Raw genomic sequence first — 14,553 nt, 5'->3', positions numbered from 1 at the left:
GTGTGTTTTTTTGTGATATGTTTGTGTCTTGTTTCTGTTTTCTTCTCTCGGGGATGTGTATATAGATTTTCTGTTTGAGTCTTCTTTTTCTGTTTGTGTATCTTTCTAGTGTTTTAATATTTTTTGTGATATGTTTGTCTCTTTGGGCTGTTAGTGTCTCTTTGGGCTGTTTGTGTTTCTTTCGGGCTATGTGTGTCTCTTTGGGCTGTTTGAGTCATTTTGGTCTGTGTTTGTTTCTTCTGACTGTTTGTGTGTCTTAGGAGTCATGTGTGTCTCTTTGGGCTATGTGTGTCTCTTTGGGGTGTTTTAATCTTTTTGGTCTGTATGTGTCTCTTCGGGCTGTGTGTGTCTCTTCGGTCTGTGTGTGTCTCTTTAGCCCGTGTGTGTCTCTTTGGGCTGTGTGTGTCTCTTTAGGCTGTGTGTCTCTTTGGGTAGTTTGACTCTTTTTGATCTGTTTGTGTCTCTTTGGGCTGTTTGTGTTTCTTTGGGCTATGTGTGTCTCTTTGGGGTGTTTGAGTCATTTTGCTCTTTGTGTGTTTCTTTCGGCTGTTTGTGTCTCTTAGGAGCCATGTGTGTCTCTTTGAGCTTTGTGTGTCTCTTTGGGTTGTTTGAATCTTTTTGGTCTGTATGTGTATGTATGGGCGTTTTTTGTCTATTTGGGCTATGTGTGTCTTTTTTTGGCTTTGTGCGTCTATTAGGGCTGTGTGTGTCTCTTTATCCTGTGTGTTTATGTGTCTCTTTGGGCTGTGTGTGTCTCTAGCAAATTCTTTCTTGAATTCACCTGCTGGATAAACAAAGAAATTTCGTTCAAGAAATTATGACAAAATTCTAAGTAAGTAACAAACTCTTTATTGTTTACACGACTTAAATACACGATGTAGAAATTTGATTCAAGAAATTATGAAAAAATTCTCAGTAAGTAACAATTTCTTTCTTGAAGTCAACTCTTGGATACACAATACGGAAATTTCATTCAAGAAATTATAAAAATATTTTCTAGCACTCAACCAAACTCTTTATTGATGACATCCCTTTAATCTACATTTGAGGAACATAATTCACGAAATTATTAAAAAATCGCTAGTACGTGACTTTTCTTTATGTTTTTCACAAATAATTTTCATATAGATACAGGATATATGAATTTAATTAAAGAAATTACTAAAAAATTCTTAGTAAGTAACAATTTCTTTCTTGAAGTTTCATTCAAGAAATTATGAAAATATTTGTAAGTAAGTAACAAACTCTTTATTGATTTCACCTCTTGGATATACAATACAGATATTTCATTCAAGAAATTATGAAAAAATCGCAAGTAAGTAATTTTTTTTTCTCTTTATCACAAACAATTTTCACTTAGCTACATGATGTAGAAATTTAATTCAAGAAATTATTAAAAAATTCTCAGTAATTAACAATTTCTTTCTTGAAGTCAACTCTTGGATACACAATACGGGTATTTCCATTCAAGAAATTATGAAAAAATAGTAACTAAGTAGCAAATTCTTTCTTCAATTCACCTGTTGGATAAACACAAAGACATTTCGTTCAAGAAATTATGACAAAATTCTAAGTAAGTAACAAACTCTTTATTGTTTTCACGAGTTAGATATACGATGTAGGAATTAAATTCAAGAAATTATGAAAAAATTCTCAGTAAGTAACCAATTCTTTCTTGAAGTCATCTCTTGGATACACAATACGGAAATTTAATTCAATAAATTATTAAAAAATTTATAAGTGAGTTGCAGAATCGTTTTTAATTTCATCTCTTGGATACTTCATTCAAGAAACTATGAAAAAATCGTAAGTAAGTAACATTTTTTTTATCTTTATCACAAACAATTTTCACTTAGCTACATGATGTAGAAATTCTACACGATGTAGAAATTTAATTCAAGAAATTATGAAAAAATTGCAAGTAAGTAACTTTTTTTCTCTTTATCACAAACAATTTTCACTTAGCTACACGATGTAGAAATTTAATTCAAGAAATTATGAAAAAAATTCTCAGTAAGTAACAATTTCTTGAATTTCTGAGAAATTTTTTTCTACTGAGAATTTTTTTTCATAATTTCTTGAATTAAATTTCTACATCGTGTAGCTAAGTGAAAATTGTTTGTGATAAAGAGAAAAAAAGTTACTTACTTGCAATTTTTTCATAATTTCTTGAATTAAATTTCTACATCGTGTAGAATTTCTACATCGTGTAGCTAAGTGAAAATTGTTTGTGATAAAGAGAAAAAAAAAGTTACTTACTTGCGATTTTTTCATAATTTATTGAATGAAGTATCTGTACTGTATATCCAAGAGGTGTAATTAATAAATAGTTTGTTACTTACTTAAAAATATTTTCATAATTTCTTGAATGAAATTTCCGTATTGTGTATCCAAGAGTTGACTTCAAGAAAGAAATGGTTACTTACTGAGAATTTTTTCATTTCTTGCATTTAATTTCTACATCGTATATCTAACTCGTGAAAACAATGAAGAGTTTGTTGCTTACTTAGAATTTTGTCATAATTTCTTGAACGAAATGTCTTTTTGTTTATCCAACAGGTGAATTCAAGAAAAAATTTGCTACTTAGTTACAATTTTTTCATAATTTCTTGAATGAAATCTCCGTATTGTGTATCCAACAGTTGACTTCAAGAAAGAAATTGTTACTTACTGAGAATTTTTTCATAATTTATTTAATTAAATTTATAATTCATGTATCTAATTGAAAATTTTTTGCTATAAATATAAAAAAAATATAATTACTTTAGATTTTTTCATATTTTCTTTAATGAAGTATCTGTCCTGTATATCCAAGAGGTGAAATCAATAAAGAGTTTGTTACTTACTTACAAATATTTTCATAATTTCTTGAATGAAATTTCCGGGTTGTGTATCCAAGAGTTGACTTCAAGAAAGAAATGGTTACTTACTGAGAATTTTTTCATAATTTCTTGAATTTAATTTCTACATCGTATATCTAACTCGTGAAAACAATAAAGAGTTTGTTACTTACATAGAATTTTGTCATAATTTCTTGAATGAAATGTCTTTTTGTTTATCCAACAGGTGAATTCAAGAAAGAATTTGCTACTTAGTTACAATTTTTTCATAATTTCGTGAATGAAATTTCCGTATTGTGTATCCAAGAGTTGACTTCAAGAAAGAAATTGTTATTTACTGAGAATTTTTTCATAATATCTTGAATTAAATTTCTACGTCGCGTAGCTAAGTGAAAATTGTTTGTGATAAAGAGAAAAAAAAGCTACTTACTAGCGATTTTTTCATAATTTCTTGAATGAAGTATCTTTACTGTATATCCAAGAGGTGAAATCAATACAGAGTTTGTTACTTACTTACAAATATTTTCATAATTTCTTGAATGAAATTTCCGTATAGTGTATCCAAGAGTTGACTTCAAGGAAGAAATTTTTACTTACTGAGAATTTTGTCATAATTTCTTTAATTTAATTTCTGCATCGTATATCTAACTCGTGAAAACAATAAATAGTTTGTTACTTACTTAGAATATTCTAATAATTTATTGAAAGATACGCTCTTTCGTTTATTTAACAGGTGAAATAAAGAAGGAATTTTAAATTTAGTTAATAATTTTTCTTAATTTCTTGAATGAAATTTCCGTATTGTGTATTCAAGAGTTGACTTCAAGAAAAAAATTGTTACTTAATGATAATTTTTTAATAATTTTTTGAATTAAATTTCTACATCATGTAGATAAGTGAAAATTGTTTGTGATAAAGAGAAAAAAAAGTTACTTACTTGCGATTTTTTCATAATTTCTTGAATGAAGTATCTGTACTGTATATCCAAGAGGTGAAATCAATAAAGAGTTTGTTACTTACTTACAAATATTTTCATGATTTCTTGAATGAAATTTCCGTATTGTGTATCCAAGAGTTGACTTCAAGAAAGAAATTGTTACTTACTGAGAATTTTTTCATAATTTCTTGAACTAAACTTTCTACATCTTTTATCTAAGTCGTGTAAACAATAAAGAGTTTGTTACTTACTTAGAATTTTGTCATAATTTCTTGAACGAAATTTCTTTGTTTATCCAGCAGGTGAATTCAAGAAAGAATTTGCTAGAGACACACACAGCCCAAAGAGACACACACACACACAGGATAAAGATACACACACCGCCCTAAGATACGCAAAAAGCCAAAAAAATACACAAATCCCCAAACGAGAAAAAAAACGCCCATACATACACACACAGACCAAAAAGATTCAAACAGCCCAAAGAGACACACAAAGCTCAAAGAGACACACCTGGCTCCTAAGAGACACAAACAGCCGAAAGAAACACACAAAGATCAAAATGACTCAAACACCCCAAAAAGACACACATAGCCCAAAGAAACACAAACAGCCCAAAGAGACACAAACAGATCAAAAAGATTCAAACTACCCAAAGAGACACACAGCCTAAAGAGACACACACAGCCCAAACAGACACACACTGGCTAAATATACACAGACAGCACTAATATAAACAAAAAGCCCAAAGAGACACATAAATACCAAAATGTTTAGAACAACCCAAAGAGACACACATACCACAAAGAGACACACATGACTCCTAAGAGACACAAACAGTCAAAAGAAACAAACACAGACTAAAATGACTCAAACAGCCCAAAGAGACACAAACAGACCCAAAGAAACACACACAGCCCAAAGAGACACAAACAGCCCAAAGAGACAAACACAGCCCAAAAAAGACTCAAACAGCCCAAAGAGACACAAACAGATCAAAAAGACTCAAACAGTCCAACGAGACACACATCCCAAAGAGACGCACAAAGCCCAAAGAAACACACACAGCCCAAAGAGACACAAACAGCCCAAAGAGACAAACACAGACCAAAAAGACTCAAACAGCCCAAAGAGACACACAAACAGACCAAAAAGACTCAAACAGACAAAAGAGACACACATAAAAAAGAGACAAAAACAGAAAAAATATAGAAACACATCACAAAGAGACACAGACATCCCAAAGAGAAAAACAACCCAAAGAGACAAACACAGACCTAAAAGACTCAAACAGCCCAAAGAAACACATACAGACCAAAAAGACTCAAGATACCCCAAAAAAGATCAAAGAGACACACATGCCTCCTAAGAGACACAAACAGCTGAAAGAAACACACACAGAGCAAAATGACTCAAACACCCCAAAGAGACACATATAGCCCAAAGAAACACAAACAGCCCAAAGAGACACAGACAGATCGAAAAGATTCAAACTAGCCAAAGAAACACACAGCCCAAAGAGACACACACACAGCACAAAGAGACACAAACGGGCTCAAGAGACATAAACAGCCCTAACAGGCACACAAAGCCCAAAGAGACACATCCAGACCAAAAAGATTCAAACACTCCCACAGAGACAGACAGAGCCCAAAGAGACACACATGACTCATAAGAGACCCAAACAGTCAAAAGAAACAAACACAGACCAAAATGACTCAAACAGAACAAAGAGACACACATAGCCAAAAGAAACACAAACAGACCCACATGAGTCATAAGAGACACAAACAGTCAAAAGAAACAAACACAGACCAAACTGACTCAAACTGCCCAAAGAGACACACATAGCCCAAAGAAACACAAACAGCCCAAAGAGACACAAACAGCCCAAAGAGACAAACACAGCCCAAAAAAGACTCAAACAGCCCAAAGAGACATAAATAGATCAAAAAGACTCAAACAGTCCAACGAGACACACAGCCCAAAGAGACGCACAAAGCCCAAATAAACACACACATCCCAAAGAGACACAAACACCCCAAAGAGACAAACACACACAAAAAAGACTCAAACAGCCCAAAGAAACACACAAACAGACCAAAAAGACTCAAACAGCCCAAAGAGACACATAGCCCAAAGAGACACACACAGCCTCAAGAGACACAAACAGCTCAAAAAGACACAGACAGCCCAAAGAGAAACACAACCCTAAGAGACAAACACAGACCTAAGAGACTCAAACAGCCCAAAGAGACACATGGACCAAAAAGACTCAGACACCTCAAAAAGACACACAGTCCAACGAGACACACACAGCCTAAAGAGACACACACATCACAAAGAGACACCCACAACCCAAAGAGACACATGCAGCTCAAAGAGATGTACACGGCCCAAAGAGACGCACACATCCAACAGAGAGACACAAAGCCCAAAACGACACAAACAGCCAAAAGAGGCACACACAGACCGTAAAGATTCAAACTGCCCAAAGAGACACACAGCCTAAAGAAACACACACATCCCAAAGAGACACACACAGGCCAAAGAGACATACTCACAGTCGAAGAGACACAAAAAGCCCAAAGAGACACACACACAGCCCAAAGAGACAAAAAAACGCCCATACAGAAACATACATACCAAAAAGATTCAAACACCCCAAAGAGACAAACATTGCCCAAAGAGACAGAAATGACCTCTAAGAGACACAAACAGCCAAAAGAAACACACACAGACCAAAATGACTCAAACAGCCCAAGAGACACATACAGCTCGAAGAGATGCACACGGCCCAAAGAGACACACACATCAAACAGAGAGAGAAAAAGCCAGACCAGACAAAACAAGCCACAGGAGACACACACAGACCACAAACATTCAAACTGCCCAAAGACACACATATCCTAAAGAGACACACACACAGCCCAAATAGACACATACACAGCCTAAATAGACAACACAGCCCTTATAGACACACAAAGCCCAAAGAGACACATACACAGTCAAAAAGAGACAAAACACGCCCATACAGACACATACAGACCAAATGATTCAAACGCCCAAAGAGACACACATAACCAAAAGAAACACAAACAGCCCAAAGAGACACAAACAGCCCAAAGAGACAAACACAGACCAAAAAGACTCAAACAGCCCAAAGAGACACACAAACAGACCAAAAAGACTCAAACAGCCCAAAGAGACACACAGCCCAAAGCGACACATATAGCCTCAAGAGACACAAACAGCTCAAAGAGACACAGACAGCCCAAAGAGAAACACAACCCAAAGAGACAAACACAGACCTAAAAGACTCAAACAGCCCAAAGAGATACATACAGACCAAAAAAGACTCAGACACCCCAAAAAGACATACAGTCCAACGAGACAGACACAGCCTAAAGAGACACACACATCACAAAGAGACACCCACAACCCAAAAAAACACATACAGCTCAAAGAGACGCGCACAGCCCAAAGAGACGCACACATCCAACAGAGAGACACAAAGCCCAAAACGACACAAACAGACAAAAGAGTCACACACAGACCATAAATATTCAAACAGCCCAAAGAGACACACACAGCCTCAAGAGACACACACAGCCCAAAGAGACACAGACAGGCTAAAGAGACATACACACAGTCCGAAGAGACACACAAAGCCCAAAGAGACAAAAAACGCCCATACAGACACATACCTACCAAAAAGATTAAAACACTCTAAAAAGACACACGGTTCCCGAAGACACATACATGACCTCTACGAGACACAAACGGCCAAAAGAAACATACACAGACCAAAATAACTCAAAAAGTCCAAGAGAAATGAACAGCTCAAAGATATGAACACGGCCCAAAGAGACGCACTCATCCAAAAGAGACACACAAAGCCCAAAACGACACAAAAAGCCAAAAGAGACACATACAGACCAAAAGATTCAAACTGCCCAAAGAGACACACAGCCTAAAGAGACACACACAGCTCAAAGAGACACACACACAGGCTAAAGAGACACACACAGCCCGAAGAGACACACAAACCCCAAAGATACACGCACACAGCCCAAAGAGACAAAAAAAACGCCCATACAGAAACATACAGAACAAAAGATTCAAATGCCCCAAAGAGACACACATAGCCCTAATAGAAACACACGGCCCCTAGGAGACACAAACAGCCAAAATATACACACACAGAGCAAAATGAATCAAACCGCCAAAAGGACACACATAGCCCAAAGAGGCACAACCAACCCAACGAGACACAAACAACCCGAAGAGTTTTTTTTATTTCTAAACTATTTTAAATTGACAGTACTCTCCAAAACATCACTTGTGTATTATACAGTACACTATCACCCCATCTCCTCCAATTCACAAATCCCTCCTCGTTCAGCTGAACCCTCCATGTAACTGAACACCTGTATAACCGAAACCCTGTACAACTGAACCCCCGTGCTACTGAACTCTCGTACTACTGAACCTTCGTGCAACTCAACACAATTTAACTAAACCCCCGGGGAACGTTAGATCCTATTTAAATTGACAATACTCTCCAAAACATCACTTGTGTATTATACAGTGCATAACCACCCCATCTCCTCCAATTCGCAAATCCCATTACCCCTTTTTTTGCAAATGTTAATCAAACATTTCCGATTCGTCGTTACTTATTTTTCAAATTCATAACAAATTACCGCAGTTAACAGCTCCTCGGGGGTTACCTTAACTGTTAATCAGTTTAATCCTTTTTTTCTCCACTGATACAATCCAATCACTAATTAGAATCATTCACATTCCTATTATTCAAAACATTAATTAATATTGTTCATTGTCTAAGTAAATTAAGTTATCTCCTGCCCTTCAGAAATGAGGGAACAAAGGGAACGTTAGATCCTATTTTAAATTGACAATACTTATCAAACATCACTTGTGTATTATACAGATCACATATCTCATTACCCTTTTTAAATGTTAATCAAATAATTCTGATTATAGTGTCAATTTTTTTTGTCTGCTTTTCAAAATGATCGTATTTGGAAATATGTCATTTAACACTAAGAAGTAAATTGGGTAACCCTTTCGCGATAACAATAGGCTTAGCAGCGATTAAATCTCATTGTCGGCGACAATTCAATCAGATCAGAGTTGTGCAAATGGAATACCTTTTCGCAAATTGAGTTAGCTTCTATTTCATAGACAAAATATTTGAATTCCTTTTATTCAAATCACCTATCAAGTTATCAAAAATATATGAACTAGAAATCTGCTCTGTAAATTGCAAATCTGGTAAATTGCGTCAGAACAACTTGTCCTTCATCAAAGTGAAAGACAAGTCCTCAAAAGTATAAGACCATGTCCAGTTGGCCTAGAAACATATCTGGTTGGCCCGCAATGTGAGGGAGCTCTGAATCTCTTTGAAAAGGTGTATACAAGGCTCAGAAGTATAATGTTGATTACTACTTACGTATTTAAAATAGATAGATAGATAGATAGATAGATCGTGTATTTCAAAAGCCCAAGAGCCATATACACACAAAAATTTATGAAAAATAAAGAAATCACAACAGACAAATTACGAAACACACATTAACATGATACATAGCGAAAAATACCTTATGGTAATTTATCGAGAAAATAAGTTTAATTCCATATAATTAAAAATAATTAATTGTAAGAACTTTTTCTTCTTTCTAATCCCTTCTATATGTCCGCACCAATACGAAATATTGTGGTTGGATTACTACTTTGTAAAATTTTAAGAAACAGCAAAACAATCCCATGTAAGTAAATTTCCCTTAAATCAGAGAGCACCGGGCACTTTCGGAGAAAATGGTCCAAATCTTCGTCCTCATCCCTACAAAGAGGACACACATACCGACCATCAGGATGTACTATCCCCCTGTCGAACACCATTTGCCTGCTCTGGATTGGAAGGTAATTCACCCTAAGCTGAATCCATCGACATAAGATCATAGCCGGTAAATTAAATTTAAAATAAATTTCCTCTCCAAATCTAGGTTTAACCTGATTATAATGATTCAATGCAGCAGAATTTAAAACCAGACCTTGCCAATACTGAATTTCTTGACCCTTTAAGATAAATAGTACCTGGCTTACTAAATTTGTTGGTAGATCACGGGAACCAAGACCGTCATTCCATAAGTAAGGCATTCCCACTCTTTCTAGTAATGACCTAATTTGGGATGGCCACGACGTTTTCGAACCATAACTCAACATCTGATAATAAGCAGCTCTTACTAGTCTATCTTCATTACACCTAATGAGCTTCAACCAAAACCTAAGCATCACAATAGACCTACGTAGTTTTAACGAAAACAGGCCCATATCACCTTTCAGAATCTGTGAATGAGTTGTCTAAAAAAAAACACATATACTATGCTTTACCCCCACCCCCTCCCCTAATGTGTAAATATATAGCCCATTTTTTTTTCTAAACTATTATATTTTCGTCCCATTTTGTTTTATTTAATTAGAATTAACGACACTCCACTTCTCGCGTGTGTACCTAGATTTTAAACAAGTACCGTTGTTTCTTATCAAACAGTTCGTGGTAACAAACTGTAAGTAAGGAGCGACCCGGCTCAATGGTAACCGAAACTCTAAAAAACGGAATTTTGATACCAATAGATACATCAAAAGAATCAGATTTTAATTCTGATATCAAATATATAACTTTCATCCAGTTTAATATTACCTATCAAAAGTTACGCGCCAGAGAAAATTTGGCTAATTTTCGGAAAAAGGGGGAAAGACCCCCTAAAATTAAAAGAACCTTAATGAAAATCACACCATCATATTCAGCGTATCAGAGAACCCTACTGTAGAGGTTTAAAGCTCCTATCTACAAAAATGTGGAATTTTGCATTTTTTGCCAGAAGAAAGATCACGGGTGCGTGTTTATTTGGGTTTTTTTCCCCAGGGGTGATCGTATTGACCCAGTGGTCCTAGAATATTGTAAGAGGGCTCATTGGAACGGAAATTAAAAGTTCTAGTGCCCTTTTTAAGTGACCAAAAAAATGGAGGGCAACTAGGGCCCCTCCCAAGCTCATTTTTTTCCCAAAGTCCCCTGATCAAAATTTTGAGATAGCCATTAGGTTCAGCATAGTCGAAAATTTAATAAATATGTCTTTCACCATGACTTAATCCCCCACAGTTCCCAGAGGAAGAGCTGTAAGTTAAGAACTTTGCCCATTGCTTACATATTGTTTTGGTTATTGGGAAGTATACAGACATTTTCAGGAAGAATTTTTTCCTGGTGGGGGGGAGGGGGGCTGGAGGAGTGGGTTACTCGGGAAAATCTTTCCGTGGAGGATGTTTGTTTGGGGCAAGGGACATTTCTATGAAGGGGGCACCGGATTTCCAAGCATTATTTAAAAAACGATCAGAAATTAAATTAAAAAAAACTAGTTTTTTCAACTGAAAGTAAGAAGCAACATTAGAACTTAAAATGAACAGAAACTATTACGTATATGAGGGCGTTCTACCTCAAGTCAATACCTTGCTCTTTACGATAAAGTTTTTTTTAGTGCTTTCAAAAGAACTATCTATTCTAATTAAACGGCCTTTGTGATTCAGGGGTTTGTGAATTAATTTTTTTTTTAACTTTTAACGTAAAGAGCGTGGTATTGAATAAGGGGAGAACACATCATTTACGTAATAACATATGCGTAATAAAAAAAAAAAAAAAGCGATACAGCTCAATTGTAAGCCAAACTTTTAAAAACGGAACTTTGATGTAAATAAATGTATCAAAAGAATGGGCTTATAATGCTGATTCTAAATATATGAATTTTATTAAGTTTAGTATTACTCATCAAAGGCTACGAGCCTGAGAAAACTTAACTGATATTTTAAAGAGGGGGGAAACATCCCCTAAAAGTGAACAAATTTTAATGAAAATCACACCGTCAGATTCAGCGTATCAGAAAACCCTATAACATAGGTTTCAAGCTCATATCTGCAAAAATATGCAACTTTGTGTTTTTTGCCAGAAGAAAAAAATACGAATATAGAAGTTCGTTACGTAAGTTAATTTGTAAATTACGTCAGAACCAAATTTAGAGACAGCCATTTAGCAAAAGAAAAGTAAAAATTTTATGCAAATTTTGTTTAATTATTCAATGACGGCGAGCCAAAATAAAAGCTGCTTTAACTAAAAAACGATCAGAAATTAAATAAAAAAAACAAGTTTTTTAAACTGAAAGTAAGGAGCGACATTAAAAATTAAAACGAACAGAAATTATTCCGTATATGAAAGGGGCTGTCCCCTCCTCAACGCCTCGCTCTTTACGCTAAAGTTTGACTTTGTCTCTAAGTTTATTTTTTAAAACAATAAAAAAATTTAGCGTAAAGAGCGAGCCGTTGAGAAGGGGACAGCCCCTTTCATATACGGAATAATTTCTGTTCGGTTTAAGTTTTAATGTCGCTCCTGACTTTCAGTCAAAAAAACTTGTTCTTTTTTTATTTAATGAAAAAGAAAGCACGAACAGCTGATAGCTTATGACAGCTGATAGTTAAAATTCGGGATTTGCAGGTAGCGCAAAATATCTTCAAAGTTTTCCAATAACAAATCCTATCTGTAAGCAGTGGACAAATTATAAACTTAAAAAGGACCTTAAACTTCTACAATAGAATCCTGTGAGTATTCTGCAGTTAGGGAGGGAGGGGGATATCCCAAATGGTGTATTTTAATGCCAAAACATCATAGTTCTAATTGAACCATCAGATAAATACAGAATTAGTTCTAAGTGAGAGACAAGGGGATTGCGGAAGTAAAAAACGATGTATAATCACCAGGGCCACAACCATAATTTTTATTTGGGGGGGGGCAAAAGAAACTTTAAAAAATGTATCTGGATTACTTTTTGGTCTGCTTACTAGGAATATTTCTGGTCTACGCTGTTATTGTGAAATTAGAGTATCATTAAATCCAAAAATGAGCAGGATCTATTTCATATGGAAGGGGGACTGCCCTTCGTCATCTGCAACTCCACCTTGTGATCACTGATACTCTGGAGGATGCTGATTAGATGAGCAATTGAGAGCTCTAGTCCAGGGGCGGATCGATAGCAAAATCTTAGTGGGAGAGGTGGGGCAATGTGACAAAAGCGCCAATGAGCAAAATATTTGGGGGGGGGGGGGGCAATGTGACAAAGGGGCCAATAATTGACCAAATATACAAGTTTATTATAAAGGAAGAGTGAAAAAAAAAACAGGGAAAGAGGACGCCAGAAAATCGTGGGGGGGGGTGGTTGACTTAAACAAAAATTTTAAACGGAGGGAAGTTTGCCTGAATTCATAAGCAAAATTTACTCATTTACCTCATGAGAAGTAATCCATAAAGAACTATCATCAGTAATAATTCTCTGCTGTAAAATTTTCCACACAAGAAACTTCCTGTTGGAGGGGAAGGACCTTTGAAAAATTTTCAACATAGAGGTGATTTTTGGTATGAATGAAAAAAACGATCATAAATAAAGTTAAAAACAAGTATTTTTTCGAGTTAGATTATGTTCAGAAGAATTTTTCGTCCAGAATAGTGAACAAAATTTTTTTTTTGGGGGGGGGATGGGTATTTGCTGTAAGCATGAACTTTTACGAGTTAAAATTTATGGGGGTACTATCTTACGCGTGGGACCTTTCCTTGGGGGAGTTTTCCTTGGGAAAATTGACATGAATGGGGAGGTGTGTGTCCCGTTATTATTCGAAAAACGATCAGAAATTAAATTTTAAGAAAAACTATTTTTCAACTGAAAGCAAGGACCAGCACTAAAACTTAAAAAAAAACAGAAATTAATATATTTTTGCGGTGCCTCCTCCTCAATACCCTGCTCTTTACGCTAAAATTAAACCTTTTTTCCAAAGTCTTAAAAAGGGCCTCCTGAATCAAATTTCCCAGTTAATAGTGTTTGACATGTGAAAGTTTGCTAAGCATTCCTGATTTTCAGGGCAAGTTTATTCAAATTTTCAATTAAGAACTACTTTTTAACCAACCCTCTAGATTAATAAAAATACCGTTTGCAAGAATTCTTATTGAAACAACCTGTTTTGGTATTTTATTGGAACAACACAAACAGTGGAAAATATCCCCCACCCAAATTATCATAAATTAGTGCTACCGGTCACTGATTTTCACTGCGAAGGACACATTAAAACCTGTATATGGGATAATCTGCAGTACCTGCAAATATTTATCTAGACCTGTGAACGTTTGACACATCCAAAATTAGACTTCAAAATAGCACTTAAAAATAAGAGATTCGCGTCTCATATGCCATCTTCTTTTCAAAGTACAAACTCCATAACTCGTAATTAGCAGACACATATATACGATGGATATGTCTTTGTATCCTTGCCAAAAGCCAAAACAAGAGACATTCAAGTTTTGTGACAGAAACCAGTTTTTGACGTAGTGCCTAAACGTGCCGCATTTTCATAGAGTCGTTTTTGGTCTAGAATTGGCATGTCATCACCTTCGTATTAGCTTAAGAAACAAAACAAGTCTTGTGACGTCAGCTCTTAAACATGCCCCTTTTCGACAAGAATTCATTTTTGTTTCTAAGCGGCCATGCCGCTTCAAACCTTTTTCAAACATGCCACAAAGCGGCTGATCCTGTTTTCGACCGTCCCATCTTGGTGCTCTTTTGCCAATACTTTATGGTTTGGAGACGAAACAAAAGGAATTCAGAAGATCCGTATTCTCTCAAGCATGCTTTGCCATTAGTAGAGATCATTTTAGGTTGT

General features: G+C 35.6%; 1 protein-coding gene across 1 annotated transcript in view; it reads right to left on the bottom strand.

Annotated features, from left to right (window-relative positions):
* Window positions 1–12,359: 12,359 nt before the first annotated feature.
* LOC148943844 (nuclear receptor coactivator 6-like) overlaps window positions 12,360–14,553 on the bottom strand; it is a 6,280-nt gene continuing 4,086 nt past the window's right edge. The window contains exon 3 of the mRNA XM_089101258.1: window positions 12,360–12,386. Within this exon, the coding sequence (XP_088957384.1) occupies window positions 12,360–12,386 (27 nt within the window). The remainder of the gene's footprint in view (window positions 12,387–14,553) is intronic.

This window comes from Artemia sp. Qi Xiang Cuo, chromosome 15 (assembly GCF_049724085.1).
Source record: "Artemia sp. Qi Xiang Cuo chromosome 15, ASM4972408v1, whole genome shotgun sequence".
NCBI lineage: Eukaryota > Metazoa > Arthropoda > Branchiopoda > Anostraca > Artemiidae > Artemia > Artemia sp. Qi Xiang Cuo.
Note: the sequence above shows the minus strand (reverse complement) of the source record. Positions and strands in the feature narration are given on the sequence as shown.